Source organism: Notolepis coatsorum (genome assembly GCF_963971535.1).
Source record: "Notolepis coatsorum genome assembly, chromosome: 5".
In the NCBI taxonomy this organism is placed as follows: Eukaryota; Metazoa; Chordata; class Actinopteri; order Aulopiformes; family Paralepididae; genus Notolepis; species Notolepis coatsorum.
Window position 1 is genome coordinate 13,150,052 of NC_140169.1, and position 27,172 is coordinate 13,177,223.

The 27,172-nt window shown below is 43.9% G+C and overlaps 1 protein-coding gene across 1 annotated transcript in view; it reads left to right on the plus strand.

Annotated features, from left to right (window-relative positions):
- Window positions 1-27,172, plus strand: part of LOC311229006 (cystathionine beta-synthase-like) — an 88,584-nt gene that overhangs the window by 44,324 nt on the left and 17,088 nt on the right. The window contains exons 6-14 of the mRNA XM_084314996.1: window positions 120-324; window positions 3,261-3,352; window positions 4,010-4,135; window positions 4,288-4,372; window positions 13,293-13,398; window positions 14,562-14,639; window positions 14,901-15,035; window positions 17,333-17,441; window positions 17,877-17,961. Coding sequence (XP_084171122.1) covers window positions 120-324; window positions 3,261-3,352; window positions 4,010-4,135; window positions 4,288-4,372; window positions 13,293-13,398; window positions 14,562-14,639; window positions 14,901-15,035; window positions 17,333-17,441; window positions 17,877-17,961 — 1,021 coding nt within the window. The remainder of the gene's footprint in view (window positions 1-119; window positions 325-3,260; window positions 3,353-4,009; window positions 4,136-4,287; window positions 4,373-13,292; window positions 13,399-14,561; window positions 14,640-14,900; window positions 15,036-17,332; window positions 17,442-17,876; window positions 17,962-27,172) is intronic.

A 27,172-nucleotide genomic window follows, 5' to 3' on the forward strand; every position in this document is an offset into this window, starting at 1 on the left:
GGTTAACCTCTCACTACCACACTACAGAAGGTTAACCGTCTGTAGTGTGGTAGTGAAGGGTTAACCTTCTGTAGTGTGGCAGTGAAAGGGTTAACTGACGTCCCTTCCCGTGTTCCCAGGTGGACGTGCTCAGGGCGCTGGGAGCAGAAATCGTGCGCACCCCGACCGCCGCACGCTTCGATTCGCCCGAATCCCACGTGGGCGTGGCTTGGCGTCTGAAGAACGAGATCCCCAACTCGCACATCCTGGACCAGTATCGTAACCCTAGCAACCCCCTGGCTCACTACGACACCACCGCAGAGGAGATCCTGGAGCAGTGCGATGGTGCGCGGCTCAGGAGGACACACAGCAAATAATTCATCTTAACCCTTTCACTGCCACACTACAGAAGGTTACGACGGTTACCGTCGGTAGTGTGATAGTAAAGGGTTAACCTTCTGTAGTGTGGCAGTGAAAGGGTTAACCTTCTGTGTATCGTTGCAGTGAAAGGGTTAACCGACGGTGCATGGCTCAGGAGGATACGCGTCCGCTCTGATACAGCAAATTATTTATCATAATGGAACACGCCAACATTATCGGAAATTAGATAAGATGAGATAAGATATTCCTTTGATTCCCTTGGGGGAAATTGAGGCATCATAGCTGCATGGGGGAGCGGGGAGGGGAGGTACAGGTATGGGCAGGGTAATAGTACAAGACATAATACAGGCAATACAATTTTAGTACAGTAGAAAAGTAAAAATAGGCAGTGTAAGCAATAGAATTAACTAAATATATACTAGAGCTGGGCCGTTAACGGCGTTAACGTGCTGCGTTAACGCGAGACTAGTATTGCGCGATAATATAATTGACGCCGTTAATCTTTTTCTCAACGTTGGGTCTGTATTGTCCTTAAATACTTGCCGTAGTTCACAGCTGTGGTGCCCGGAAGTGATTGCACGTATGTACCGGAGCTGTAGTCAGAATAATGTGTTAAACTAAAGTAACTTTAGTGGTCCGGTAATCATTGTTATACAGGTGAGGTTAAGAAGTCCTCAGGATATAACACAATTCGGCGATGAGGACGTCTGAATCTGCGCAATGCAAGAAAGAAGAAGTCCGTTGAGAGCTTTGTTTACATTATTAACGTTAGCTTAGCGAGTTAGCATGTTAGCTCACGTTGATCGGGCGGCACTTGGAAACATCTACAAGAGGAGGAAATCCACTTTACACACTAAAGGAAGGATCGACTGGACTATCGTGAGTGTTTACAACAGAAATAGCTTGGGTTATTGGAAATATTGGACCGTTTGATGACAATGTGGAGCAATATGAAATGAAAATGGGAGACCCTGATGTAAACAAGACAAACGTCTTTCTCTGGTCTGCATCCCCTTAACAATTGTGTGTATTGAGCCGTACTCCGACTGTAGTAGCTGTTCAGTGTTCTCTTGGAGGTGGACCTGAGACTGTAGTAGCTGTTCAGTGTTCTCTTGGAGGTGGACCTGAGACTGTAGTAGCTGTTCAGTGTTCTCTTGGATGTGGACCTGAGACTGTAGTAGCTGTTCAGTGTTCTCTTGGAGGTGGACCTGAGACTGTAGTAGCTGTTCAGTGTTCTCTTGGAGGTGGACCTGAGACTGTAGTAGCTGTTCAGTGTTCTCTTGGAGGTGGACCTGAGACTGTAGTAGCTGTTCAGTGTTCTCTTGGAGGTGGACCTGAGACTGTAGTAGCTGTTCAGTGTTCTCTTGGATGTGGACCTGAGACTGTAGTAGCTGTTCAGTGTTCTCTTGGATGTGGACCTGAGACTGTAGTAGCTGCTCAGTGTTCTCTTGGATGTGGACCTGAGACTGTAGTAGCTGTTCAGTGTTCTCTTGGATGTGGACCTGAGACTGTAGTAGCTGTTCAGTGTTCTCTTGGAGGTGGACCTGAGACTGTAGTAGCTGTTCAGTGTTCTCTTGGATGTGGACCTGAGACTGTAGTAGCTGTTCAGTGTTCTCTTGGATGTGGACCTGAGACTGTAGTAGCTGTTCGGTGTTCTCTTGGATGTGGACCTGAGACTGTAGTAGCTGTTCAGTGTTCTCTTGGATGTGGACCTGAGACTGTAGTAGCTGTTCAGTGTTCTCTTGGAGGTGGACCTGAGACTGTAGTAGCTGTTCAGTGTTCTCTTGGATGTGGACCTGAGACTGTAGTAGCTGTTCAGTGTTCTCTTCATTCATGGAACTGTTACACTGAGCTTGCACTGAATTTGTTGAGAAACCTGCTTCTGCAGCAGTCTGTGTGTGAGCAACCAGTCAGCAGCATTGTGAATTCAGAGATTCATTAAAAGACACATTGAGAGACAGGTTTGTGTGTGGATTAAGAAATGAAGGTGCACAGAAGAAACTACTCACGGAGAGTGATTTGACACTGGAGAGAGCTGTCAATATCAGTGTAACAATGTTAATGGCATCAAAGGAAGGGCACAGATAATTACGATAAATCTGGTTTTAAAAGAAACGCTGGAAATTACAAAAAGAAGAGACATGTTCATGCTGTTGAACAAGGAGATAGAACAGCTAGTGACTCCTCGGATGAAGAGGAGAGGATAAATCTCCTCTGGTCATTATTTGGGTAGAACACACCTATTTTGAATGCCTTTGGCAGATTTCTTTTTTTTGGGAGCCATTTTAATCTAGATTAATCTAGATCAATTCCAGGATTGCAGGTAGATTATTAATCTAGATTAAAAAAAATTATCTATGCCCAGCTCTAATATATACGCATAATGAGCAAGTAGGCAGGCAGGCAGTGTGATCAAAGGTGCAGGTGAGGGTCTGTACGCCCTATCAGTTATATTATACATTACAATAAATATGGTTAGAATAAACACTAGAATCTAAATGACTTATCTTCTACTGAGTCAGACAAGGAGACTCCCTTTAAACAAATACTTTAACACTACATTATATTTATCTATTTATTAAAGAGCTTTGCACTACAATCATACCTCATTTGCATTTGCACCTTGCCTTAAACTTTTGTACCTCATTGTCTGCATTTGTACCTCAATGTCTGAATTTTTATTCACTGTACTTAGATTGTACTTAGGTTGTACTTTAGATTGTATATTGTATAGTGTTATTCCTCTTTTACTACTTTTTACTGTATGAAGCACATTCTCAGGGGCTCATACAGAACCAAGCATTTCACTGTAGAGTACATGTACCTTATATGTGACAAATAAAAAACAAACTTGGAACTTGAACTTGTGAGATAATTCCAGTCGTTTTTCTTCCTTCCAGGTAAATTGGACATGTTGGTAGCAGGAGCTGGCACGGGTGGCACCATCACTGGCATCGCCCGGAAGTTGAAGGAGAGATGCCCCAACATCAAGGCAAGGCATCGGCACTGTTCCCTTTTTTAAAATACATTTAAAAAATCTAAATCTATGGCTGTGGGATATGTTGACTATAGTGTGTCTTGCTGTCATTGCTCAGCCTAGTGAGCTACATCAGTGTTCCAGTGTAGCTCAGTGGGTAGAGTGCTTGGCTCTCTGAGCAAGGCACTAATGCTGCCAGGGTTAGGGTTTAAATTCCCACTGGGGCTGCCCATACAGAAGGAAATCAATCGTTTCATTGTAAAGTGCTTTGAGTAGCACTAATACCCCCATAGAAGGGCCGCTGTTCATTAATTCAATGGAATTTCACTCAATCTTGTAGAGCTAAATACTAACATATGTTGTATCAAATCATACAGTCAGATCTCAACTAGCCAAGAGCAGTTATACAGATGGTAATACACGGAAGGTGGTGCCTACTGCCCAAAGAGGTCATCATCATCATCATCATCAACATGGATAATAATTGGATACTAAAAATGGTCTTGACTGCACAGGCCATCAAGTCGATGGATAATATAATAAGCATTATGATACAGTACTTATCACGGTAGTACACTACAGTGTTCATACTAACATCAGTAAACCACCAGGCTGTGTATACTGTATTGTGATTGGTGACCCGCCTCTGCTCTGTGATTGGTGGTTGTTTAGATTGTAGGCGTGGACCCAGAGGGCTCGATTCTGGCCGAGCCAGAAGAAATGAACAAGACTGACAAGACCCAGTATGAAGTGGAGGGCATCGGATACGACTTCATCCCCACCGTGCTGGACAGATCTGTACGTGTGTGTGTGTGTGTGTGTGTGCTTTTGAAGACCACACCTGTTTGAGCACCAGCTGGTTCTCATAATGTTTTGCGACACATACAGTGCATGATGGGGAGTCTTAATGTTCTCCCCCCCCCCCCCCCCCCCCCCCCCCTCTTCTGAAGGTGGTTGACAGCTGGTATAAGTCCAACGACGAGGAGTCCTTTGCCATGTCGCGCATGCTGATCAGGGAGGAGGGGCTTCTGTGTGGTAGGTTCACACTCACGACAGTAGGGTCAGTGCAAATTTCCACCTAAAAGAGGAAGATGTAATCCTCGCTAGCCATGAATGACACCTGCTACCTATGCAGTTTTCTAAAGATTGACACGCACACTTTCACGCGAGTACGAGCCGTGCCATTCGGACTTAAATTCGTACAGCATCTACAGCCGCTCTGGAAATATTTGCTATTAACACACAACACAAGGTTGGTACAAACGGCACCCAGTGGTAGAATTACAAAAATGGTGGAACATGATGTCATTCTTCATCCATCTGTGCTAAACGGCGTTGTCACACTCAAACAGGGCTCGACATTAACACCCGCCAAAAGCGGGTAGAATTCGGCAGTGGCTGGTAACTCCGTCACTCTTACCAGCCACTTTGCCGGGTAGACCGCGCACCGTCACTTTTTTAGAGTCGTAGTGAAGTCTCTTTATCTCTCTCTCTCTCTCGGAACGCAGTGCACTCTTACTTGCGTCACACGTAATGAGTCTCTTTCTCTCTCTCGGAACGCAGTGCACTCTTACTTGCGTCACACGTAATGAGTCTCTCTCTCTCTCTCGGAACGCAGTGCACTCTTACTTGCGTCACACGTAATGAGTCTCTTTCTCTCTCTCGGAACGCAGTGCACTCTTACTTGCGTCACACGTAATGAGTCTCTTTCTCTCTCTCGGAACGCAGTGCACTCTTACTTGCGTCACACGTAATGAGTCTCTCTCTCTCTCTCGGAACGCAGTGCACTCTTACTTGCGTCACACGTAATGAGTCTCTCTCTCTCTCTCGGAACGCAGTGCGTGCTCACGTCGCGCGTAATGAGAGTCTCTCTGTCTCAAGTAGCCAAACTTTACACTATAAAAACGAACTGGATATTTGGATTGTGTGTGTGTGTTTTTGGCTGGTAAATGCTGAGTGGCTAGTGACTTTGGAAAACCACTAGCCACAGTGGCTGGTGAGCCAAAAAGTTAATGTCGAGCCCTGCATACAAATGTTGATAATGGTATATAGATATTTTACAGGTGTATCAGTTAAAGTGTAATGGTACCTGAACCGGGTTGTTGTGAACCTCGGACCCGTTCAGTATGTGCATGTAGCACCAGTCCCGGCAGGGGGAAAGAATAACACGTTTTACAAAGTAAATTATATTTATTTAAATAAAGGGGAATGAAACCCGTAAACACATAAACAAGGCATAGGGTAAGGGAGAACAAAACAGGAATAGACGATAAGACAAACAACACTAGGCAAAGGGGTAAACACTAAACAAAACACAAGTAACCAAAGTGTCACAGGACACAAGCACACATACATGGAAATCAAGGCTACTACTAATAACCGGAGTTCCACAAGACACAATCAACCATACCTGGTAGAAACACCAGTAAGGACACAATAAAGCTACTACGAGTAGCAGTGTGAACCGAAATGCACACACAGTCCCACACAACAATGGCATAAAGCTGACACCACTGTTCAACACAGATAAGGCAGTGGTAGTGGCAAAAGGCCATGTGTGGGTGCAGGAGCTCAGGCTTTATCCACCCGCCCCTTAATGAGTGATTGCCCTCAGCTGTAGTCATCATTGGGCACTCGGCAGACTCTACAGGAAGGGGCGGGCGGTACCTGAGAAGGGGGAAACGGAAGAGGGAATTAATATAAGGTGATACTACACCATATTACAAATACCAAACAACTCACCTACCTGACGTTTAACATGTAACTACAATAATAATAATAAGGTACATAAATACAATAATAATGACCAACCTACATCACAGCCGTGTTTGGAACTTAAGACCACTGTATATAACATTGTATATGTTTTATAGCTCTCTCTCTCTGTATGTTCAATGATTTGAAGTAGCCAAACATTACACTTTAAAAACGAACTGGATAGTTGATGATAATTCATATTTCACTTCATTGGCAGAAATATTCTAAAATCATTAAGTCTGCTATACGCTATTTTCCCTCTCTTGTGTTTGTGTGTGTGAGTATTCACTATATGCTACTCTTTTTGACATGGATTAGGCTAAGTAATTAGCTTTAACAATCCTGATTCTTGCAATCCTGGTCTTCCGGTTTGACTACAATATGTAGTGCACGCGTTTGGTAACAGCTCCGCTCCCGTCACCGTTAATTTCGTTCAAAAACATTATTTTAACAAATACCAATGAGATTAAACCACATCGTATGTATTGATAGGAACTTCTACTAAATATATCAAAAGACATAAAGACTCAACATGGATGCTAAGGATAAGAAAAAGGGTGGAAAGAAACACGAAGCAGGAATTCCAACGGCGCCGATTGAGACACGTTCAAAGAAAATAACAGGCGATGCTGCGGCGGATCCGTTGTTGACAAGCCCCGATGGGGGGAATATAATGGAGAATATACCGGGACCAACGGCGACTGGCTCAGAGAGGGAGACAATAGATGACAACATAACGGGAACGACCGTTAAAGTACCGTGAAGGATAAAGCAGGGGATTTTGAGAAGATAATCGCCAACAAATCCATCTGTTCCCTCACTGCACCTACAATATCAACTGACACAGGCAGTGCAATTACACAACCCGACTTCAACTCTCTGACTATCCTGATTAAGGAACAGATGGTCACTTTCAAATTACACGTCGCACACATCGATGCTAAATTTGAAGAGGTTATGAAAGCGGTCGCTGTACAGTCCGTGCGAATCACGACAGTGGAGAATACGGTGACAGAAATTACACGGGTAGTCAAAGAGAACGAGAAGAACGTCAACGATGGATTGATAGAGTTAACGAATGAGATAAAAAAGGTGGAAGAAGCATGTCTGAGGAAAATACAAGAAGTCAAAGATGAAGCGATGGAGAGGCTGCTCGAGACCCAACGTTACTACAGGCGAAATAATATCCGCATAGTGGGACTTGATTAATCAGTCAATTGCACAGACGACAAGTTTCCAACGGTGTTAGCAGAGATTTTGGGTAACAACATTCTAACCACAGAGCCGATAGTGGACCAATGTTACAGAATCGGCACTCAAGAACAAAGAGGCAATGGTCCGAGAGTCATCATTGTTACTCTGCGCAAGACGGTAATAAGAGATGACATCATCAGAGGTGCACGCAACCAAAGGGGGAAACTGAAATATGGTGAAAATTCAATATTTATCTACGAAGATCTATGCAAAGAGGCCATCGCTCAGCGTTTCCCCTACAAGGAGTTGATGCAGAGATTGTTCAAGAGTGGCCACAGGCCAATGCTAAAATACCCGGCACTATTATCAATCGTGGGAAAAGACGGCCGGAGGGAAGGAATACGCATGCCTAAAGCCGCCGAGGAATACTTGAACCTACATGGAGCAGGTCCCCCAGGGCAGAACGCAACACTGTCTCGCACCAGATAAGCCTACTCATCTCTCTCTTTCTCTTTGTATTTCAGTAATTTTATTAGAATGACTTTACCACGACTCAACAAAAGTAGCAGATGATATGCATGCCGGCAACACCAAGGCACAAGGTGTATAATATGGTTCGTAATGCATTATATTTACAGACTTCCGGTCTCCGTGGAGACAAGAATCTATCATTGACATTGTGAACAATCTGGAATATTCTGGGCTCATCGCTCGACTGCTCTGGGACACAAAGGAATATCCCGAAAATACTAGTAGTCATGAACCCTGGGTAGGAAGATCATTCTGGAACACAACAGCAGTCTGTTACTAGGGTATTCTACAACCTTCTAGAATATAATGCACCATTACAACGAAGGCCTGCAACTTTAACATTAACATCCGGTGTGTATAAGCATATGATCAATTGACTGAAGTTTAATCAGGCCTTAATAAGGCTTTAATAAGGCTTTAAAAAAAATCAGCCACATCTAAATGTATGAGCACAACAAGGTTATTCTAATATTTTAAATAATCACTCCACTGATTTAGAGATTGGCACAATGTAGCTCTAAAAGTCTCTGTTTTTCTCTTTTATCTCTGTATTCAATTTTATTTTAGTGGTTTTTCCACGATGAGTTTTATTTTAGCTCTCACTCCCTTTTTTATCTTTCATTGTTCTTTTCTATTTTTCTTCATTTTAAGGTGTTAGTGTTTGTCTCCAATCTTTTCCTTTTTCTGATGTTTCCTACATAAGTTAGTAGAAGGTTCAAATGAATATATCAATGAAGGTATTCTTTTTTTCATTTTTCATAATATTGTTAGTACATTAAGGGAAGGCGCAAGACCAAAAGCAACATTCTATTGAATTAGAATGAAAGTGTTAGATCCTATGGCAATTAGCATAGGAAGAGTAGGATTACAAAGCTCAGTTTGGGCAATCCGGTGGCCTAAGGGAGGGAGTCATACGCGGAGGATGTGTCTATGGAACACAGGCCTGTACGACTCTCTGGGGGAGGGGGAAAAGGGGATTTTTATTTGTGTATATATATATGTTTTTAAGCTCGGCTCTCAACGGGACCTCAATAATTGGATGTACATCTATTGTAGCTTCGCACTCCAGAAGCATAAGCGTAAGTTGAATATTGAATTAAAGGGAGTATGGTCTGATGCAGATGGTCGTATAACTATAGCTATGATTGTACACAAGAACAGGAAAATAGCGTTGGCAGCGGTATATGCCCCAAATTTGTACGAAGAGGGTTTCTTCACTACACTAACCAATGCAATGTTAGACCTTCCCGATTACTCATTTATAATAGGTGCGGATTTTAATGCCATTTGGAATCCAAGGATGGACAAATCTTACCTCGCCTTTTCCAGCGACCAAAAGAATTCATCTAATGCATTAAAGGATTGGTCGAAGATTACAGGTGTAAATGACTTATGGCGATCACTTAATCCCACGACCCGAAAGTACTCTTGTCGATCTGCGAGACATAACACATTATCCAGAATAGATTATGTCTTTGCATCCCCGAGACTATTTGATAACTATGAAGTGGAAATGATACCCAATGCACTATCAGATCACTGTTATTTACTCCTAAAAGGAACATTTGGTATACTATCTTCCCGAGCCCCAAGATGGCGATTTAACTCGATGCTGCTTAATAACAAGGAATTCATTACACAACTCAAAGAAGCTCGTATAGTATTCCTACGGGAGAATGCAAACTCGGTGCAAGACCCCAGAATAATATGGATGTCGGTAAAGGGAATGATCAAGGATTTCACTGATAGCTTTTCCTCCAAAATGTGCAAGAATCGATGCACAAAACTGTCTGAACTGTAAACGCTTTACTTAACGTTATTTAATTCTTTAAAATACAACAACTCAACTCGACTAGAAAATCAAGTTAATGTACTAAAAAAAGAGATCAATGCCATATACAGACAACAATCGGAAATACAAATATGCAGCACAAAACAACAGCAGTACTCCCAAGGTTCTAAACCTAGTCACCTATTAGCCATGCGATTAAGAATTAATGCAAAATTTGCAGATATAACTACCATTAGAGCACAACAAGTACTTGAAACAGACCCTGAAAAAATAAACGATACATTCAAAGAATTCTACTCCGACTTATATAAATCAGAAACGACCTTCGATCAAAACAAAATGGACACATATCTTAATCAAATTATTCTCCCTAAACTTTCAGAGGATGACGCTAAACAGTTAGAAACACCGATCACACTAGAGGAACTCAAGAAGGCCATATCCGAAATGCAAAGTGGTAAGGCTCCCGGAAGAGACGTATCCCACCAGAAATGTACCTTTCTTTTTGGGACATAATTGGACCCTTATTACTAAATATGATCTTATACTCAGTCAAGGAGGGGAACTTCCATAAAAACGACAATATTGCACTCATAACAGTCCTTCTCAAAAAAGACAAAGACTCCACCGAGTGCGGTAGTTACAGACCCTTAAGTCTCCTCGGAACCGATATCAAACTGTACTCTAAGGTATTAGCCATCAGATTACAAAAGCATATGACGTCTTTAGTTCATCCGGACCAAACTGGCTTCATAAGAGGCCGCCTGATCACTGATAACATAAGACGAATACTGCACGTACTAGATGCCGACAAGGACGACACCATACCTAAGGCGATGCTGTCCCTGGATGCAATGAAAGCTTTTGACAGGCTGGAATGGTCGTATCTATGGGCAGTATTAGAGAAGATGGGGTTAGGTAAAGGTTTCATTGATATGATTAAAGTAGTATACAAAGACCCATCGGCCATGATTACTACAGGTATAATCACCTCCGGAATATTTCCGGTATCACGCTCAGCTAGACAGGGTTGCCCTCTTAGTCCCGGACTATTCGATCTATCATTAGAACCTTTAGCACAATATATAAGACAATCCCAATCCATACAACCAATCGTAATCAAGGGCACACAACATAAAATTTGTTTATATGCGGACGACGTAATACTGTTCATGCAAAACCCCAACACCACACTGCCTCATCTGCTCAAGTTGATTGAGAACTTTGGTGATTTATCGGGATTCAAGATAAATTGGCCGAAGTCGGCTTTCCTTCCACTTAACACCCCTGCAAAAAAAGATATAACCCTCCCAGGAGAGATACCTATGGTAAAACATTTTAGATGCTTGGGAGTGGAAATATTCCCCACCATAAGACAAACGGTGAAGCACAATTACACAATAATCCAAAACAAAGACGACCTTGATAGGTGGGCAAAACTTAAAAACTCAGTACAGGCACGGATATCAATAGTTAAGATGGACGTACTACCTAGAATCAACTTCTTCAGTTCAATGCTACCGTTACCCCCTCCAGAGGGTTACTGGAAAAGATTACACTCCTCCACATACAAATTTATTTGGAATAACAAACCACCACGTATAAAAAGATCCACCGCACAGAGAAATAAAGCAGACTGTGGCATGGCATTTCCAGATTTTTTCCACTATTTTAAGGCGTACACATTAAGACCATTGACAACATGGTTTGATCCCCAAGCATTAGTATCCTGGAGAAAATTAGAAGAAAACATAGTAGCCCCACATAGACTGAAGGACATAGCATACACTAAACTACCAATCAAGCATTGTGAACGGAAATTTGGCCCCATAATTACTCATGCGATCAGGATATGGCGTGAAACACAAAAAAATATCCTAACCCACATAAATGGCACAATCATACTCCCTTATTCAATAACAATGCACTCTTGATTGAAAAACGACATAAGATTCCCTATATGGGAAGAGCAAGGCATACACTCATTAGGGGATGTTTTTAACAAACAGGGTTTTTGTAGTTATGGAGAAATATGCAAAAAATGTAATCTCACCAAGTCCACATGGCTTTTTTACATACAGTTACGGCTATGTTTGAAGTCTCACGGTGTTCCATTAGACATACCAATTGAACACCACAGATACCACAAATTCTTCTATGAAAGAGAGACATCAAGAGGTTTTGTTTCAGATTTTTATCATCAATTACTAACGTCCTCGTATGAAACCCTCCAACTAGACTCTGTCTGGAGGAGGGATATACCAGACCTGGAAAGTGACTTTGATTGGCAAGAAGCCTGGGCAAATGTCCGACTTACATCAAGGAACCCGGACCATCAACAAATCAATCTTAACTATATTCACAGGACATACTTGACTCCTATAAGACTGAACAGAATGGGTCTTAAACAAGACTCCAAATGCTCCCAATGTACAAATGGGGATGAAGGGACATTTATGCACATGTACTGGGACTGCCCACCAGTTAAGATATTCTGGAAAGATGTGACCCAACAATTATCAAAACTCTTATCTTGGAATATACCTGTACACCCCTCTGTATTACTATTGAATGATGTTTTTGAGTTTGCAGTACATCCACAGCTAAAGAGATTGGTTTTATCGGGTATCACAGTAGCTAAAAAGCTGATCGCATCACGCTGGTTTCAACCGGAAAAAATGTGCCGGAAAGTTTGGTTTCTTACATATCTCGATGTGATTTATCAAGAAATATCTACAGCAAGAATTCTGGGTCTCAATGAATCCAAAATGACAATGTGGTTAGAAGTGGTGGAGAGAATAAAAGCTAGCTTATAATGGTAGTGTCTGGTTAGGAGCGAGGGATAATGGAGGTACTATCCAAAGAGGGGTCCGGGAGGGGGGGGTTCGAGCTGGAGCATATGTGTGTAGGTTTTTAGATAACAGGTATTAGGGGTATATCCTGTATAAGACATTGGTATAAATGGTAATTTCGTTGGATATACACTGTGTATTAATACTTGTGTATCTTATCGTGTGTTGTCATGTTTGTTTATATGTGTGTTTAAAAAAAAAAAAAACTCCTGATTCCTGAGCCTATTTTTATTCAAAAGGAAGATATTGATTTGACCACTGTATATCCCTTTCACTACCACACTACAGAAGGTTAACCCTTTCACTACAACACTACAGACTGTTAACGGAAAGGGTTAACCGTCTCTAGTGTGGTAGTGAAAGGGTTAACCTTCTGTAGTGTGGTTGTGGATGGGGTAACCCTTTGCCCTGTGGCAATGAAAGGGTTAACCTTCTGCATGGTCACAGTGAAAGGGTTAACCCTTTGGTAGTGAATCAAGAGAGGTTTATTTGTCACATACATACCAGGGCATACAGTGAAATGCGGGTGGTCATGCCCGCATTGATTGTGCAAAATACAATAATAAAATAGGCATATAAAAAATAAAATAGATAAGACACAAGATATGCATGGTAAAAAAAAGACATGCTAGGTTCCTGAGAAACTGGTTCTTATATACACTACTATGCAATATACAATTTACAATGTTAACTCTTAATGTATCTAAACTATATAGTACCTCCTTCTTTTAAAGTGTTTCTAAAGATTAAATTTTTTAAAGTGACATTGTGGTAGTTAAAGGGATATAACATTGTGTATGTTTTCTAACGTGTGTGTGTGTTTCCACAGGGGGCAGCTCTGGAACAGCCATGGCAGCAGCAGTGAAGGTGGCCCAGGAGCTGAAGGAGGGTCAGCGCTGCGTGGTCATCCTGCCAGACTCCATCCGCAACTACATGTAAGCTCAGCCCCACGGAGACAGACTGAGAGGAGATCGCTCTTCATACTGGTCTATACGAGGACACTTAACCCTTGTACTACCACACTACAGACGGTTAACCTTTCAAGGGTGAAAGGGTTAACCTTCTGTAGTGGTAGTGAAAGCGTTAACCTTCTGTAGTGTGGTAGTGAAAGCGTTAACCTTCTGTAGTGTGGTAGTGAAAGGGTTAACATTCTGTAGTGAAAGGGTTAACCCCTTTGTCGTGTGGCAGTGAGAGGTTAACCTTCTGTAGTGTGGTAGTGAAAGGGTTAACCTTATGTAGTGTGGTAGTGAACGGGTTAACCTTCTGTAGTGTGGTAGTGAAAGGGTTAACCCATTTGTCGTGTGGCAGTGAAAGGTTAACCTTCTGTAGTGAAGGGTTAACCTTCTGTAGTGTGGTAGTGAAAGGTTAACCTTCTGTAGTGTGGTAGTGAAAGGGTTAACCCATTTGTCGAGTGGCAGTGAAAGGTTAACCTTCTGTAGTGAAGGGTTAACCTTCTGTAGTGTGGTAGTGAAAGGTTAACCTTCTGTAGTGTGGTAGTGAAAGGGTTAACCTTCTGTAGTGTGGTAGTGAAAGGTTAACCTTCTGTAGTGTGGTAGTGAAAGGTTAACCTTCTGTAGTGTGGTAGTGAAAGGTTAACCTTCTGTAGTGTGGTAGTGAAAGGTTAACCTTCTGTAGTGTGGCAGTGAAGGGGTTAACCCGTTGGTAGTGTGGTAGTGAAAGGTTTAACCTGGGAAATGGTTTTTTTCTAGTCTGGGAGCGAATGACAAGTCTTCAAATCAACAAGCCTAAACAAGCTGTTCAGAATTAGCCCTCTGTGATGTTACATGGTTGACGGCAACAAACACTGCCTACCTAATGTATTGCCCAGTTTGGAAGAAAAGGGAAGAATAAATAATTAAAATTAGATTTACACATATTCAAGGAAGAAATTGTTGAAAAGATACATAAACGATGTCCTCTGTAACAGGAGAAGCAGGTGGGAGGGAGGGGTGAATGGGGTCTTAAGACATGCCCCTGAGTTTAAACTGTCTGGAGTCTAATGGGGTCTTAAGACATGCCCCTGAGTTTAAACTGTCTGGAGTCTAATCTGCAAAGATGTCTCCTGGAATTCACCTTTTTTCTCCTTCTTAACTTCCAGGTCCAAGTTCCTGAGCGACAAGTGGATGTGTGAGAAAGGTTTCCTGAGCGCTGAGGACCTGATGATCTCCAAACCCTGGTTAGAACCCTTCAAACCACACCTCACACCCCAACCCAATGTCTCACATATGTGGATATATACACATATACACAGAGAGTATGGGTTGCTTTGAAATAGTTTAGGAATGTATGGCCACATGAATAGTTGATATACTGTACTGCTCTCTCTCTCTCTTAATTTATGACTGAATTTGATTTTAAGTTACTGTTTTAATGTGTATTAGTGTCGCAAGTGCACAATAAAGGCTTGTTAAGATTCATTTCTCTCTTTCTCTCTAAGGTGGTGGAACCTAACACTGCAGGGTTTGAACCTGTGTGCCCCCTTGACGGTCCTGCCCTCCGTCTCTTGCCAGAAGACCATCAACATTTTCAAAGAGAAGGCGTACGACCAGGCTCCAGTCGTGGATGAATCAGGGTACATTTAACCCTCACAAATGTTTGATATGAACAATATATTATCCACTTGAAGTCTTCAGGTGAACAGTGTTTTCAAACCTAATAGGCCCTTTGCATAGCAGATATGTTTACTTGACACAGATGGGTAAATATAGGTGTAACCATATATATTTATATGAACTAAATACTAGTTCATTATTCTATGCGGTTACACCTTTGTTTACCCATCTATGATTAGTCAAAATGTCTGTTGTGAAAAGGGCCTTTTATCTAAAGATGGTTGTGGAGTGTTGTGAACTTGGTCTTCATCCCAAAAGTGTGGTTTTGCCAGCCCTGATCTCGAAATCACACACACACACACACACACACACACACACACACACACACACACACACACACACACACACACACACACACACACACACACACACACACACACACACACACACACACACGTCACAAACCCATAAAAAACAGATCAGCTCAAAAGGGCTTTACAGTAAAAGTGCAGGGAAGCCATGTAATCCTATTTCAAATAAAACAATTACAAACATCAATAGTTATACGAATATTTATAATTTTCCTAAAAGTAGTTGTATGTAATGTAGTTGAACAACTTTTTCAAAGTAGTGTTATATATATATATATTTTTATATATATATTTACCCCCTACTCTTTGTGATGGACACCCTGGGTTCTTTAACGACTGAATTCAGTCGGGACCTCAGTTTTAACGTCTCCTCCGAAGGACTGGCACTATTTTGTTTCCAGTATTACTACTGGAGCCGATTCACGGGTAATGTGGCCCATCGGCTGTTTAAAAAATGCTGGAGGGCCAAGGTTTTGTGTTGGAAGTGGTAACCCCTTGCTTCCATGTTGTGGTGTGAATTCAAACTGTGTTGGTTCTGTGACCCCTGGTTCTCCGTTTCCTGGGTTCGCTGGGAACGCAACCAGAACTCTGAACACAGGACTCTTAATAGCTTTGCATCGACTACACTACTGGAAAATATGTCATACAACTTAACGTCCAAAAATCCAAACTACTGTATCACTTAACACATTGGTTGCCAGCAGGGGGTGCGCGATTTATCGCTGGAGTGCCACCACTCTAATCAATGAGAGGACGAGCACATTTGCGAACGCATAAACTATATCTTAAATTATGGCTATGTGTCTAATACACCCGTCGCTTATCAATGACTTGCTTGCAGTCAACATGTATGAAACGGATTGTTTTTTCATCAGTACATTTCCGTTTTATACCGTTTTGAATAAGAGTATAGTTTTGGAGATTTAAAAAAGAAGAAAAAAGATTCCGCGATAATAGCTCTTTAGTGGAATACACACAACACGGTCATTTTCCGGCTGATTTATGAATCGTTTTCAAATAAACGCTAGATTATCGATAGTATATGTGTACTTATGCACGCTAGAGAAGCGGGCTGAAAAATCGATTATCTATGCCGTGCCTGGCGCTAACGTTACACACACACTGTACACACACAGGAGACACGTTGTGAACGCTGTGAAAGAAAACTCTGATTAACCCAATACTGGTAAAATAAAGTCCTTACCTCAGATCAGATGTTCTGCAAAAAGATTAATCCAATTCCTGATCGCCATTCCAAATATCGATCGCGTTTATTGATCCAACGTTATACCTCGAAAGTCGAAACACATAATCGACACGTCTTCCAGTGCCCTCAGTGGATGCAATAGTCTCAGGTTACATGCCTCAGAAGTCAAATGTGGAGCCCGGAGTTTTTTTTTCTGATGCATTCCCATCGACTCTATTCCAATGGGTGCAATACCATCCGGGAGACGATAGGGGGCTGTATTTTCCCTTTTCGAGCTCAGAGCCAGTCCCAATGATAACGTGAGGCTGGATGGATGAACAATTTATGGATATCGCTAATAAAAGAAATAACGATTAAATAACGAGATTTCTCGTCATTGGCACTCAACGCATGGCGGCCAACAACGGGATTTCTCGTCGTTGGCACCCAATGTGTTAAAGCTGGGAAATTCCTGTAACCACCATTAAAAAATAAAGACAAGTTTTTTGTGTTTCACATTGCAGGCTACTGATTAAAACATGCAAGGTGCGTGACTAGAAAAGTTCTAGAAAATTATTAAAGTAACTTAAACATTTTAAGAATTCTATAAGAAATTCAATACAAATGTTATATATATATATATATATATATATATATATATATATATATATATATATATATATATAAAAAGCCTATCAGGAAACCCCTACTCGACGTTGGGAATGTCCCAGTGTTAAGTGTAAATGCTCTCTATTTACAGGATGATCCTGGGGATGGTCACCCTGGGAAACATGTTGTCCTCCGTGCTGGCTGGGAAGGTCAGGCCCTCAGACCCCGTCAGCAAGGTGCTCTACAAGCAGTTCAAACAGGTCAGTCCCATCACACACACACACACACACACACACACACACGTTCACACACTCACACACTCACACACACACATACACACATATGGCGACACATTGTAGATACTTATGTTCAAGGAGGTTTTTAAATTGATGACGAATGTCACTAGGATGTTATGAGTTGTGGAATTGTTATTCCTGAGTGTCTGTATTCTCACCTCTCTCTCTCTCTCTGTCTCTGTCTCTCTCTTTAGAGGTGGTTGAATTAAAAATATGTAGGCTTATAGGGGTGTCCTTATCTAAAGTTGTGGAGGGTGAACTCTGGTACATGTACTACAGTAGAATGACTTTGATTGTGTAACGATTTTAAGCTACTGTTTTAATGTGTATTGGTGTACAGGTCGCAAGTGCACATTAAAGGCTTGTTCAAACTACTCTCTCTCTCTCTCTCTCCTTCAGGTGCGCCTGGCAGACAACTTGGGAAAGCTGTCTCGTATCCTAGAGACGGACCACTTTGCGCTGGTCGTTCACGAGCAGATTCAGTGTGAGTTATCCTGTCTCTATATTGACTCTTCACTGACCACTCTATCTTTGTGCTGGTCCTTCGTTTTAATACAGTCTATACTGGTCCTTATCCTTCATTTTAATACAGTTTGTACTGGTCCTTATCCATTGTTTTAATATGGTCTACTGGTCCCTATCCATCATTTTAATCACTCATCATTTAGTGAATGTGAGGAACAGAATTGTAAAGTGCTTTGGTTAAAAGCACTATTTTACCATGTTTTCTATGCAAGACCATGTTGTTCAAAGTAGTAACTGTTAAGTTCAAATAAATGTAGTGGAGCAAAAAGTTCAATATTTCCTTTTGAAATATAGTGGAGTAAAACTAAAAAGTTGCAGATCGCAGGGTAAACATGTGTGTAACTGTGGTCCCTTTAAGTGAACCAGGGCCCATGGTGCCATGCATGCTGAATGCCTGTGACACGCCTAACAGGAAGAGAACCATGATTCATGTTATTAAGTACACCTGTGTTTTACCCTGAGATGGCATGTCAAAATGGCTGCTGTGAAAAAGGCTCTATAGGGAGGTGTAGTCTGACGTGACCACTACACCTCCATATAGTGTGTACCGGTAGCATACAGACACCCAGAGCTGCAGGGTTTCAGGGGTCATAGGTCATACCTCTCCAGGTAACCATGTCCGCCAAGTGAGGCGGCCCCAGCTGACCCCGACATCACTTTCTTATTATAGTAGCACTGGAAACCACTCGGGTGTTGCATCATCTTGACTTTTAGAAGCTGTTTTACCGCTACAGAGGGATAAGCTTGAAGTCAGTATGAAACCTCATTGGTATCGGCTGATATATTGGCTGATGGGTGCCGATATAAAAAAAAAAAAAAAAAAATTTAAGAACATTAAATACTTGGAGTAATTTAGAAATGTTGTCATCCCAGTTTGTGGTGTGGAGAATACGTGGTTTAAAGTTAGTAGAGAGGAAATCAGACATCAAGCTTGATAGAGTAGAGAATACGTGGTATAACGTTAGTAGAGGGGACATCAGACATTTCATCAGTGACTTCACTCATTATATTAAATACTAATAAATATATATATTATACAAAGAATATCGGCCAATATATCAATATCAGAATAATATCAGCATCGGCCCCAAAAGTCGGTTGGGCTCTAAAACTTTCCTCTTCCTCTTTAGGCTTGAGGATGATAAAACTGTAATCACGTTGCATTCTGCAACAGTTTGTGTTGAGTAAAGGGAGGTGTTTGTGTGTTTTGCTCGCCTCACATACCGGATAGTTGTGGCAAAGTTGACCAGGCCAGATCAGGAAACCAGATCATTGTGTAAGAAGGTAGTGGTTTTCAACCCCACATTATAGTAGAGCGGAAACACCAGAGTTGAAAAGGTGCCGCCAAACAAAAGTGTTCACGAGGGCAGTCGCACACTTTGTAGCCACGATGCAAAAGTACTTTGTTTTATTTCAAATATAACCCTTTCACTGCCACACGACAAAGGGTTAACCCTTTCACTACCGCACTACAGACGGTTACCGTGTCTCTGTTGGAAACGTTACTTTAAGTTTACCTGCCCAGCTGAAACGGAGCAGGCTGCCGGGGCCTCTGGGAGTCTTGTTGTGTGTATAATGGGCTTGAATTTCTTGCTGGGCAGGTAAACTCACTCCTGCTCATTTCTCCCAAGTTGCCTTCTGCAGCTTTAAAGCCTGTTTGGCTTCCTTTAATTTTCTTTAAGTGTGTTAGTATTTTGTCAAAAAGCTTTACCTAACCAGTTCTGTGATAGACGGGGTCAATTTTCAGAAAATCATAACCCTGAAGGCATTTCGTGTTTATTTTTGGTACACAACATTTCTAGGGGTATTAAAGGGTGCTGAATCCAAATCAGCTGTATACCAAGCTCAAAAATGTCAAATAAGGCCTCAAAATTGAGAAATCCAACATGGCCGCCAGAGCCAGGCTGAAATATATTTAAGTGCATATCTTTTTGACTAAACAAGGTAGAAACATGAATGAAATGTGTTTTTATATGTTTGCATACATGAGGAATTAAAAATCATATCCTGATTTTAGATCAGTTGTGAAAATGTTGCTTGAAACTAATATTTATAGCAGAAACGGTGGTCGTTATTGATGCATAACTCATCAACCAAATAAGAAAGAAAAGCAGGATGATCCCAGGCCATGGATTTATTCATCAAACTCTTTTCTCTTGATTTTTTTTTATCAACATGCCATTTATGCAAATTAGATAGTCCTTAATATGCGTACAGTAGCTTAGGTACAGTAATTTATTGTCATTCATCAATCGTATTCAGGCAGGTGTCACAGGTGTCTTGCAGTTGCATGATTCATCCAATGCCACTTTTCCTGAATAGAATAGAATAGATTATAATAAAATAAAAAGATTATTTTACCATATCAATATAAGTGAATGATTGATTGATTGAATACTTTATTTTGACACAATCGTAGGACAAACATTTGAAAAACAAACAATAACAGTGTCAACACGCTGGTCAAAAATGGATAAAACACAATAAAGCCAAGGCTTGTTTCCATTGTGGTCCATACATGGAACATAAAAGGCACAAAAACACAAATGGACATGTACACTAGACAGGACACCCTAAAAATAAGTACACCACCACCTAACCTGAAAACTCATACAGTCAACTAATGTTAAAAGAAAATCCACAAACCCTTAACACTATGGCGACCGGAGCCCCGCGGCGATTTAGGCCTCAGAGGACAGAGGATTGTAAACAAACCGATGTACTTTCTAAGAGATATATATATATCATTTATAGTATTGCTATCTGTTTCAAGTTTCTTTAATAGTTGTCATACAGAAGTACAGAATACTTTTATACAAAATGCTTCTTACTGTTATGCTCCAGAGACTGTGCTAGACAAGATAAGTATCAAATAACATAGTATAGCATGTAAATTAAAAGTAGAAAAAGAGGTCACAGTGTTCAGTATAGACATATGTACAATGTTCGATGCAGAATAGACGTAACTGAGTTACCATATAATATACAATACTATGCAGTGTACTCTGGGCTGCCTGGGAGAAATGCGAGGCCCTGTGCGAGATTTAAACGCGAGAGAAAACAAAGTAGCAAGGAGCCAATGGCCGACATCAGCTAAATAGGCTAACTGCAAATAGAGTAGCCAGGTACTGACACCAGGCCACACAGAGCTTTGGCCAACGCTACCTGTAACTGAGGGGTACAATTCCCTGACTGTATTGAGAGTATGGTATCATTAAACCACTACTTAGTTATGTACTTTAATTACTGGCCATACAGTACACGGTATATATGGTGAACACCCACACAATAACACGGCTTAACAAAGAAAGTCATATTTAGAAGTATTTATTAGCAGAGCAGTAATAGTAGATTACAATATTGAGAATTATGAGTTGCGCTTATATGGCGAAGAACACGTAAATAGGTCAAGAGCGTAAGTCCATGAGCATATTACGATGGGTATAATTAATACCACCTGTAGCATAAGAATTATATAAGGCACACTCGTAGTCAGCTGGAGATACTAAGGGGGTTCCCTCCGGTTGTAAGCCAGCAGGGGAGAGGAATAGTCGGGAGCAAAAGTCTGGATCAACGAGGAATAAAGAGACTCCAGGTACAGGAGACGGTGCAATAATCCCTTGGTCCTTAGACAAAGCAACAGCTATACTCCGGTATGCATTGCAGCATGGATGAAAGCTAGCCAGCCTCTGTGGGTCCTAGAGGCGGGCTCGACGGTGCTCCTCACAGGGTAGATCCCACACAGCAGTGGGGTAGACGGTTCTCTTCTCCAGCAGCCACAGTACCAAAGCAATATAATCCAGCCGGAAAAGGCTCTGCATTCGTCGGTGTAGGTTATCCAGTGTACATATCCACACGGTTCTCGTCTAGGACTCCTCGGATGGCGGCACAAGGTTAGGCCGCCCAGCCTGGATAAGTACACTAGCTCGGTACGACGAACCGGTGGTAATGCTGGTCACTGTAGAACGGTAGCCGCACGATACACTATACATAATAGACTATTACTTTATAATAGAATAAGTCGAACTCGACGATACAGCGTTAAACTCTGACACTTTAGCTATCAATTCGCACGCGGTTCTCAAGGCTCTATTTAGGGGCAAAAAGGGCCCACTTCATGGCACGTTGTATCGTGGTGAAGGCTTCAACTTGTTGGGTTAACTCGTTTTAGGATAAGTGCTTCTGTATCCACCTGCGACGTATTTATACGTAAGGTGAATACGAACCTCAGTTCTGTCTCGTATTACTGCGCAAACCTGGGCATGTTGAGACATGTCTTAGCGGTGGCTTTGAACTAGACATTGGGGGTATGGCCGTTGGCGCCTAGGGGGTCGCTGTCCAATAGGAGAACGAATATTATGGTCTGGCCTGTACCTAGGTAAAGGGATATTCCGTGTATATGTACAAAGAATATACAAGGGATATCAGACGATATACAAATATTATACAATATATCAAGTAATAAATATATATATTCGGTTTATCTGACCCTTTGTAACAGCCGCCTCCTAATTAGTCCGCACCTAATTAGATAAGCAGAGACAGATTAACCGTCTTGTCCACTACTCAATGTCCGTTGTGAGGAGTAGGGCAATTCACAAAGTCAGTGGGTCATGGTCGTCATCAAGGGAATCAGGTAGCCTTGGCAACTCTATCAGCCTCGCCACGGGTCGGGTGTATGTCCGTCCCTGGACGAGCACTTCTGCCGCTCTGACCTTTCCGTCGGCACCAGTGATCACTTTGCTTACGCGGCCGGCCGGCCACATAGCTCGGGGTAGTGACTGGTCTATGATCATGACGACTGTGCCCTCCGTCAAATTGTCTCTTTCTTTTACCCATTTCTGGCGGGTCTGTAGAGACGGTAGATAGTGGAGGAGGAAACTGTTCCAAAACTTGTCAGCCAATACTTGACTGTATCTCCACATTCTTCGGCCGTTCGCTTCCTCAGGTCTGTACACTGTCTGTGGGAGCGCGGGGTCCAGCCGCCCCATCAAGGGAGTGTTGGGGGTGACTGCGTCGACATCTGCTACATCACTTGAGACGTAACCGAGGGGCTTTGAGTTCAATACTCCCTCGATCTCCGTGAGGACTGTCGTGAGGACTTCTTCCGCCACGGTCTGGGCCCCAAGCACGGTGTACAGGGCTGTCTTTATTGAACGTACTTCTCGTTCCCAGGTTCCCCCGAAGTGAGGGGCATTCGGGGGGTTAAACTGGAAATCAATCTGAGAGGGAGCGAGGTGGGTCTTAAGTTCTGGGCCCATAGCTTGGAAGCTCTCTCTCAGCTCTCTTTCTCCGCCTTTGAAGTTTGTCCCGTGATCAGACAATAATATAGACGGTTTTCCTTTCCGCGCTGTGAATCTCCGGAAGGCCATAAGGAATGAGTCCGTACTCATGGTTGGAAGGAGTTCTATGTGTATCGCTCGGGTGGTCATGCATTTGAATACAATACCCCACCGCTTCTCCGTCCCTCTTCCTTTCTTCACATACAGCGGGCCGAAGCAGTCCATACCAGTGGAGTGAAAGGGCTTGTCGCCGAGTCGGAGGCGACAGGGGGGTAGGTCAGCCATCCTGGGTATACTGGGCTGTGCTCGCCACTTGCGACAGTCTAGACAGGTCCGCTGGAAGCGTCGTACTGCTTCTCTTCCTTGCAGTATCCAATAGCGACGTCTGATCTCAGCAAAGACTCTCTCTGCCCCGGCGTGGTGCACGTCCTCGTCGTATTTCTTTATGATGAGCTCTGTGACCTTGTGTCGGCTGTTGAGAACTATCGGGAACTTGACGTCATCCGTTAAGTCCGGGGCCCTTCTCAGACGACCACCCACTCTGATGAGATCATGGGCGTCGCGCTCAGGGGCCAAGTGGAGCAGTCTGCTGTCTGACGGGACTGGCTTTGATCCCTGCAGACAGTCTAGCTCGTCGGGGAACGAGTCTCTTTGGGCTCGCTGTAGCAGAAGGAGTTCTGCTTCTTCGTAATTAGCTGCATTAATGTCAGTAGTGGAGGGAACCTCAGGGTGGTGCCACAGGAATGTCTTTAACTGCGCACTCTCAAGGGTAGGGCAATCGTCTATGTTGGGATCTGTGGGGACTGGTGTGTGCGTCAACCCACAGAACATGGATTTCTTCATCTCTGCCTCCTCTTGACTAGCCTCCCGTGGGGTGGGGTTAGGCCACTCTTCTTCCGGGAGCTTGAGGAACTCGGGACCGTCACTATAGAGATTGTGACGTGTGAGGTCATCCAGGGACATTCCCCGTGTGATGACGTCTGCTGGGTTCTGTTTTGTGTCCACGTACCTCCAGCATGCTGATTCTGTTAAATCTTGGATCTCTGTGATTCTGACTCCCACGAAGACCTTGTATCTACACAAATCGGACTGGATCCATGTGAGTACGGTCATGGAGTCTGACCACAGGATTGTTCTTTGCACCGGGATGGTGAGTTCACGTTGGATTAACGTGGCGAGTTGCGCTCCTACTAGGGCTGCGCAGAGCTCTAGACGCGGGATCGATTGTTGCTTGCGGGGGGCTATTCTTGAACGAGCCAGGATGAAGGCGGTATGTATTTCTCCTCCCTCCTCTCGGGCCCGCAAGTAGGCCACCGAACCGTAGGCTACTTCGGAGGCGTCGCTGAAGACGTGCAGGTCCATCTGACACGTCTCCAGCCGCACTGTGGGTGGGAAGTAGCTGCGGCGTATGTTGACACCTGGGAGCGAGCTGAGTTCTGTTTCCCACTCTCTCCATGTGGAAGCAAGGTGGTCGGGTATGGGGTCGTCCCAGCCCTGGTCCTTGTCCCACAGCTCTCGTACAATCATCTTTGCCCTGGTGGTGTAAGGTAGAATACATCCCAACGGGTCATATTGTCTGGCGAGTGTTCTGTATACACTCCGTCTGGTGGTCGGTAGTGAAATCGACCTTCCCTGCTCCTTGGTCAGGGGTGTGTGTCTATAATGGAGCAAGTCTGTTTTGAAGCGCCAGACTAGTCCTAATGTCATTTCTTGGGCTTCACCTGGGATGGTCGCCATCCAGGTCTCGCTGCTTGCTGCCTTATCCTCTGGGGAGAGGCTGCGCAGTACTTGAGGGTCGCTGCTGGCCCACTGCCGGAGATCAAAGCCGCCTTTGATCAGGGAGGCGCGGAGCTTGAGTAGGAGGGCCTCGGCCTCTTCTGGCGTCGACGCTTTGCAGACAGTTGTCCACGTAGAAACTCTTCTCTACACTTTGTCGGACCTCCTCGTCAGCTGCTGGGTCCTCTGCGACATGTTTTTGCAGTGCGAACGTAGCACAGCATGGGCTGCATGTGGTTCCGAAAGGGAGGACTTCCCATTGATAGATGGATGGTTGCTCATCCCCGATCCTCTCTCTCCATAAGAACCGCAGCAGGGGCTTGTCCTCTTCCACTAGTCGCACCTGCAGGAACATCCCTTTGATGTTGCCGCTGATGGCCACCTTGTTCTGGCGGAAACGTAGCAACACGCCTAGTAGAGAGGGGCCGAGTGTTGGGCCGGGCAAGAGCTCTTTATTCAGATTTTGTAATCCGATCTGGTAGCTGCAGTTAAACACAATACGATCCTTGCCGTTGTGGTGGACCTTGTGGTGGGGCACGTACCATGATTCGGTCGTCTGATCGGCCTCTTGATTGTCAATTCTCTTTATGTGTCCCGCTGTGATTAGCTTGTCAATCTCAGCGCGGTACACAGTGGCTTGAGCGGGGTCTCTGGCTAGGCGCCGCTCGGTGTTCAGTAGATATCGCTCCGTCGCTTCTTTTGAGGCGTGGAAGGTAGGCATACCCTCTCGCCTCAGGAGTGGAGTTGCGTATCTCATCATTCCATTGACTTTGACTCTCTTTGTCCCCTGCTCGAGGAGGGCTATGGCATAAATGTCTTCCTTGGAACGAATGTGTTTATTTTCGTTCTTAAAGGGCATTGTCTCTAGTGTCCATAGCCTCTCGACGTGCTGTAAGAGGGTGGTGTCTTCTTCTGTCACTCTGGAGTGGAGGCAGCGAGTGGCTGCTGGTCGGTTGGGAGACCTGCAGAGGGGGCCTTGTAGTGTCCATCCTAGGCGGGTCTCGACTGCTGCTGGACAGCCTCTGGGCCCAATGTCGACCCGGTCCGTCGGGACTATGAGGTGTGCGTGGTCGGATCCTATGAGCAGGGTCGGGGTGGCGCCGTCGATGAGCGGTATAGGTAGTTGACGCAGGTGCACGTATTTTTCCATCAGCTTGGAGATGGGGTAGGTGTACCGCGACAGGCCTATGTCTTGGCTGGTGAAAGCGTTAGTGATCCTATACCGCCTCTCTGGCTGCCCGCTTGCTGCGATAGTGAAGGAGACGTGCTCACCCTTTATTGTCTTCAGGTCTCTTCTTATAGTACGAATCGTCATCGTTTCTTCGCTCCCCCGCAGACCCAGCTGGGCTGCAGCGGATGCGAGGAGGAGAGTCTTTTCTGACCCGTCGTCAAGGACGGCGTAAGTGTCCATGACCTTGTCCTCGTAGCTTAATGTCACTCGGACCACCTTCAAGAGCACCCGGGAGCCCCCGCTGCTGGCGGGGTCAATATACATGACGCTTACTCTGGTGCTGCTTGGGGGTGCGGGTTTCTTCCTGTTGCTGTCATGCAAGACGTCCAAGTGGGCTCCGTCACACCGGCTGCACCTCTTCTTCAAGCGGCACTCGGCTGCCATATGGCTGCGCGCACAGCGGTAACAGCGGCGGTTGGACTTTATCCATTGACTCACCTCGTCGGCGGTCATCTTCTTGAAAGTGTCACATTGTGACAGCCAATGTTCTTTCTCGCAGTACTGGCATACAATCTTCCACTTCTCTTTCGTCGAGGGGGTGCTGTGGTTCTTGTTCCGCGGTACTGATTCGGCTTGGTGCATGACAGTCACCAGCCTGCGGTTATCGTTGGATCTCCGAGGTCCATCTCTGGGGCTTGGTCCACTCCGCACGAACGTATCCAGTCGTAGGCTGCTGACTTCTCTCGCGAGGAAGTCGGCCAGGTCTAGGAGGGATGGCTCGGGACCGTTGGGATCACGGTGGTCTCTTTGCCGCCTGAAGCGCTCTTGTCGGGCGGGAGGAAGCTTCTCTAATATCCTTTCCACATTAGAGTTAGCGTACAGTTCGTGTCTACCCTTTTCCTTTTGTGCCCCCAGCATCCCTACCAGGGATTGTACCTTGA